This window comes from Priapulus caudatus, unplaced genomic scaffold (genome assembly GCF_000485595.1).
Source record: "Priapulus caudatus unplaced genomic scaffold, Priapulus_caudatus-5.0.1 Scaffold926, whole genome shotgun sequence".
In the NCBI taxonomy this organism is placed as follows: domain Eukaryota; kingdom Metazoa; phylum Priapulida; class Priapulimorpha; order Priapulimorphida; family Priapulidae; genus Priapulus; species Priapulus caudatus.
The window spans coordinates 74,736-81,110 of NW_014577987.1; the positions used below are offsets into that span (position 1 = coordinate 74,736).

General features: G+C 48.8%; 1 protein-coding gene across 1 annotated transcript in view; it reads right to left on the reverse strand.

The window, feature by feature from the left end:
- The window catches only part of LOC106814440 (zinc transporter ZIP10-like), a 10,997-nt gene extending 10,021 nt beyond the window's left edge, over positions 1-976 (reverse strand). The window contains exon 1 of the mRNA XM_014818757.1: positions 270-976. Within this exon, the coding sequence (XP_014674243.1) occupies positions 270-911 (642 nt within the window). The 5' untranslated portion in view covers positions 912-976. The remainder of the gene's footprint in view (positions 1-269) is intronic.
- Positions 977-6,375: the final 5,399 nt, after the last annotated feature.

The following is a 6,375-nucleotide window of genomic DNA, read 5'->3' on the forward strand; positions in this document are numbered from 1 at the left end:
TGTGCGTGTGTGTATGTGTGCGTGTGTGTATGTGTGCGTGCGTGCGTGCGTGCGTGCGTGCGTGCGTGCGTGCGTGTGTGTGTGTGTGTGTGAGTTAATATGAAGAGCCAGAGAAAGAGTTAGCAAGACAAAAATTATGTATTGCGTACAGTGTTTAAAGCGTATATTGAATGTAGCGGCCGGATAGTATTAACGGTAAATTATTATAGGTAAAAGGAAAAAGGCGGAATACAACCGGAAACGTACAGAGAAATGTATAACTTCCTCACCCTTCGCACCGGCTTCGACGCATTTCCGGCGTCCCAGTGCTCGCCCGGATGCCAATGTGAGTTGTCATGGTTACCGTCAACGTCGACGCTGCGTCGGTGCCTATGCTTCACCTCCTCCTTTAACTGCACGGCGGTAGCGGCGACGGCGGCGTCCTCTAGCGACGCGTTGTGTTCGTGTAGCGGGTTGTGCGTGACGTTGTTCGTCGCGTGTTCGGAGTACACGTGCTGGGTGAGCTCCGGTCCGAGCGTGGCGAGTCCCAGCCGCACGAGAAGGTGTTCGAATCCAGAGAAGTCCATCAGATGTCGGCTGCCCGCAGCGCCGTAGCGAGCGAAGATCTGATCTAGGAAGAAGCTGTCTTCGTGCATTTCGCCATCGTCATCGTCGTCGTCGCGTGGTTTTTCCGTGGCGACCTCTTGCGGCGGGCGATGTCTGTCGGGTTTGGGGAGTAGCGAGTCCGACCAAGTGCGCTCGCCAGAGGGCGCGTCGGGCGGAGGTGCGGCGAGGAGAGACGACATGGTGTCGATGTCGTCGCCAAGGTTCAGTTTTTTGTGGTGGTTCCTGTGGTGCTTATCGCCGTCGGCGGCCTTCGTTAGTAGCAGAGCGAGAAGGCACGCGCAACACAGATGTCTGCCGAACGCCATCGCTACTGCTGCTGCTGCTGCTACTGCTGCTGCTGCTGCTACTGCTGCTGCTTCTGTTGTTGCTGCTGCTGCTACTATTGTTGTTGCTGCTATAGTGAAGAAGCGTGTAAAAATGATAAACGCGTGTCTCGCTCTATTTCTCATAATTGCAATCGTCGTATATACGAAGTGTATATATATATATATATATATATATATATATATATATATATATATATATATATATATATATATATATATATATATATATATATATATATATATATATATATATATATTAGATATAGGGAGAGAGATATTATAATATATATATATATATTGTTCCAGTGTATATATATACATACATGTATATATGTGCCACGAATATACTCACTGAATTGCGATGTTGAACAACTGGAAAGTGTGTAGATCACATTTATTTCCAAGGAAAATTAACAGATTCCAGTTTAATGTGACCGTCGTATGAACCTCGCTTCACTCCACACCGTCTCTTCATTCGTGTGCAAAACCCAGCCTGACGCAAGCGCATGTGTCCGTGTGAACAACCACGTGTATGTTCAAGGGAATTATAATCACCTCACGGTAGATTCTTCCACTCTGACTCTCTCTCTCTCTCTCTCTCTCTCTCTCTCTTCCGCGCTCTCTCGTTCTCTCTTGCGCGCGCGCGCTCTCTCTCTTTCTCTCCCTGTGTGTATCAGTGTTCGTCTCTCGCTCTCTATCTCTCTCCCTATTTTTTTCTAGTTCGCTGCTTGTCTCTCTTTCTTTATTATTACTAGCAGCTGTGTACCGATACTGCGCTCACAAGCAGACTGTCTCTGGGCAACAGGCGACCAGCGTTCTTATACCTGACGGTGTCTTAGGACTATGCGCACACAGCTCTGACCTTTGCCCGCCGAGACGTAACCCGTATCCTTTACTACACACCGCTGCCGCTGCTGAGATACGCAAATACCAAAGAACGGGGGGGGGGTGAGAATGAGTGCGAGTCAATCAAAAGTTGCAGATAAGATCGCGCGTCCGCTGATTGGCCGCGAAATCGTGACGTCATCGCGCGGCGTTCGTTTGACAATCGTCCGTGACTGTAAATAACACACGACAACGCATTTCGCCGCCGGGTGGCGCGGCGCTCGCTGAGAATGATATACGATTGTCAATGTGGTTTATGGTGCCGACTGCGGAGGGAGGGGCGAAATTTCCCAGCAATATTGACGCGGGAATTTTTGCCGGCAGGTGATCCGATTTCTCGTCAACACACGTCATTCGCGCGCGCATACACTCACACGCACACGCACGCGCGCACGCACACACACGCGCGCGCGCACACACACACACACACGCGCGCGCACGCACGCACACACACACACACACGTGCACACGCACGTGCACGCGCGCGCGCACGCACGCACGCACGCACGCGCACACGCACACGCGCACGCACGCACGCGCACGTACGCGCACACACACACACAACACACACACACACACACACACACACACACACACACACACACACACACACACACACACACACACACACACACATATATATAATTATAAGGTCGATATATATAGTCGAGGTGGTTTATGGTGACGACTGCAGATGGAGGGGGGAAATTTCACAGCAATATTGAGGGTGATACTCCATTAGGAGTGTTCCCACCTTTAATGTCATTAATGGTCATAATAAAAAATAAAAAATATATATATATATGGTCATGGTCATATATTAGTTTGTGGTTTAATGTCATTTAGGGTTAGGGTTAGGGTTAGGGTTAGAGTTAGGGTTAGGGTTAGGGTTAGAGTTAGGGTTAGGGTTAGGGTTAGGGTTAGAGTTAGGGTTAGGGTTAGGGTTAGGGTTTGAGTTAGGATTAGGGTTAGAGTTAGGGTTAGGGTTAGGATTAGGGTTAGAGTTAGGATTAGGGTTAGGATTATTAATCATTAATCATTAATGATATCAAAGTTGGGAACACTCCTAATGGAGCGTTAGCTAATATTGACGCGGGAATTTTTGCCGCGTGATCCGATTTCTCGTCAACACACACACCGTTGTACAATGGCGTAGACAGGTCCTCAGTTGTGGGGGGGATGATTTCGCTGTTACTTCCATCGCAATGTATATGAAGAGTGTGCGCGATGAGCACACACCGTGAGCGCCTTGGCGCAAAACCCTTAATGGGTAGGGTCCAGGGGGCGGAGCCCCCTGAAGCGCTTGGATTTTAGCAATTTAGATGGTCGTTTTTAACGGAATTGAAAAAAATTGATATTGTAAGTGCTTTTCTATTTTGTGAATTCTAGGGTAATTTTTTTCTTTGGATCCCAGAGGTTTAATAACACGCACCTCCCCCCCCACAACCAGTGGCGGATCCAGAAGAAAATTCTAGGTGGGGGGGGCGAATCATGCGAGCTCAAGGGCACGAAGCGCCCGAGGGGAGGGGGGTTGGAGGGGGTGTCCCCCTCCCACTGTGTGGAATTGTTAAAATGTTGCAATCTAAAAGCAATCGATTTTTGACATCTTTATCATAGAATATCAGGATTTTTCCTCCTTAAGGGCGTGCCCCCCCTCGTTTAGGGCGGGGTCCGGGGATTTTGTTGAAAGTAACACCTTTTCGATGCAACTTCCTGCACTATGAGGCAGCACTATTAAACAATCTTCATCACAATAACATCACTGTTGAGCTGAGTATTTTTACCTTTGGGGACACCAAAGACTAAAATACCAGGGCCGTAGTGGCCTCCCAAAAAGTGCCACTGCAGAAATATGTATGCAATGCGGGGGTCTACTTCAAAATTTTGAAATGTAGAGCCTGGAAATGGCATTTCCTGCATTTTCAGGCTATGTTGAAAGCAACCAATTCTGATCATTTTAAAAGGTAAATTTGTAAATTTCAAAGAGGAATGTAGATAAAGCTGATGTTTTGACTAAAGTATCTAAAATATATATTATGAGTATGATAACTAATAAAACATTATTTACAAAATTGTATATACTATCAGTACATAATTATGAAAAATAAGCCTATTTTCAATCTGCATTTATACTTTCACTATGTACATCTGTATGTTTTGAAGTTTGATTTGGAATAGGCACATTGTCATATTAGATACACATTCCAGAATTTTTTTTTATTCAATATCCCAACTCTCAATAGTGGCTATTTTAATTTTGAATAAAGCAAGGATTTAACTTTCGTGAGCAGTGATAAGACTTTGGGGACTTTGAAAAAAAATCGTATATGCAAAATTAACCGTCTGAGTTTCAGTTAAAATCAATGTCATTCTTGGAACGAGTTACAGCCATTTTACAGTATAGATGTATGTCACGTTCTATTTCTGTAATTTAATACATTAGGAGAGTATGAATAGCGATGACGGATTTGAAGATAAATATCCAGTATTAATTGTCTGTAAAATATTATTTTTTTCCCATTTTCTTCTGAAAGTAGGGGGGATCTAAGCCACCCACCTCAATAAGTGTGGGGGATATACCCCATCCCCCCGCCATCTACGCCCCTGTCAGATGAACTCAAATTTGACTTTTGATATGCATACAAATATTCATAATCATAATCTTTGTTAGCAGTACTCTACAGGCGCCGCGGAACGATTTTTGAAGTGGGTGCTCAATTTGACCAATTTGTTACGCTCGACAGTGGCCAATGCAGGTTTTCGAGGAGGGTTGTAAGAAACAGGCGGGGGTATGCGGGTCCTCCCCCAGAAAATTTTGAATCTCCCATTTTCCTCCTGAAAGTAGGGGGGGATGATTGTACACGCCATCCCCCCACGTCAATAAGTGGGGGGGGAAGCATCCCCCCATCCCCCCCGCTATCTACGCCCCTGCCGTTGTGTGTATTGTGGTGTTGCCGACACAAGTGTGTCAGCCCTGAACATCGTAACGAGTGGGGGAATTCCTCAGCAGATAAAGATGGGTTCGCTATTAGCTTAGAGGGGAAATTCTTCGTAATCGTAAATAATATGATGAAATATAAACTGCTTTACGAGCATTTGTGACACCTTCTTGTGACACCTTGTGACCCTTACACTTAATTGTATCAACCACAACGATGGATCGTAAATAATATGATAAAATATGCTAATATAACCCCTTGCCACGATGACGTGTACACTCACGTCAGTTCGGGTTATTACTTTGCACCAAGCTACGACATTCGCTTGCTCCACTTCTAACGAAAGGAGATTGGCAGGTAGGTAAGTAAGTAGGTATAGGTAGGTAGGTAAGTAGGCAGCAGGCAGGCAGGCAAGGCCAGGCAGGCCGGCAGGCAGGCAGGCAGGCAGGCCGGCCGGCAGGCGGCAGGCAGGCAGGCAGGCAGGCTGGCAGGCAGGCAGGCAGGCAGGCAGGCAGGCAGGCAGGCAGGTAGGCAGGCTGCTGCAGGCAGGCAGGGCAGGCAGGCAGGCAGGCAGCAGGCAGGCAGGCAGGCAGGCAGGCAGGCAGGCAGGCAGGGCAGGCAGGCCAGGCAGGCAGGCAGGCAGGTAGGTAGGTAGGTACTAGTAGGTAGGTAGGTACGGTAGTAGGTAGGTACGGTAGGTAGGTAGGTAGGTAGGTAGGTAGTGGTAGGTAGGTAGGTAGGTAGGTAGGTAGGTAGGTAGGTAGCGTAGGTAGTGTAGGTAGGTAGGTAGGTAGGTTAGGTAGGTAGGTAGGTAAGTAGAGGTAGGTAGTAGGTAGGTGGTAGGTAGGTAGGTAGGTAAGTAGGTAGGTAGGTAGCAGGGTTAAAAATACACGGCGGGCGGCGGGCGATTTCGCCCCGAAATGCCAAAAGAGCCCTCGAAAATACGATATCGGGGGCGACCCCAAAGCAAAAGTCGCCCTGAAATCGATTGTCCAGGTCGGTCCCGCGCCTTGCCGATCTCGCTCGGCCTCTGCCGCTAGCAGCACGGCGTCCACGCGCGCGGTAGAATTCTAAGTGTTTATCTTTAAGCATGCATGTGTGTATTGCATTCAATCAAGCGCGCGCCGCCGCCGCGCGTATATATTACGGTGTGTGCCTGTGCGCGTGCTGCGCGTGTGTGCCTGCGCGCGTGCGTGCGTGCCGGTGTGCCTGCAGGCGTGCTTGCGTGTGTGCCTGCTGCGCGTGCGTGCCTGCGCGCGTGCGTGCCTGCCGCCGTGCGTGCCTGCGCGCGTGCGTGCGGCGTGCTGGGTGTGCCTGCAGGGTGCTTGCGTGTGTGCCTCGCGCGCGTCGCGTGCGTGCGTGCCTTGCGCGCGTGCGTGCCTGCATGCGTGGTGCCTGCATGCGTGCGTGCCTGCATGCGTGCGTGGGGGGTGCTGCGGGCGTGCCTACGTAGACCGTAGGACCAACGACCCGTAGGATTATAGAAGCGTAATCCCATGGAAATCCTAATGAAATTCACACATATATTTTTCCCTGCCGGCACACTCGTGTGTCATTCCCGATTGTAGCTTTTTTTGTCAATTCCCGAAAGAGTTTGCTGCCGCTCTCTCATAGTCCAG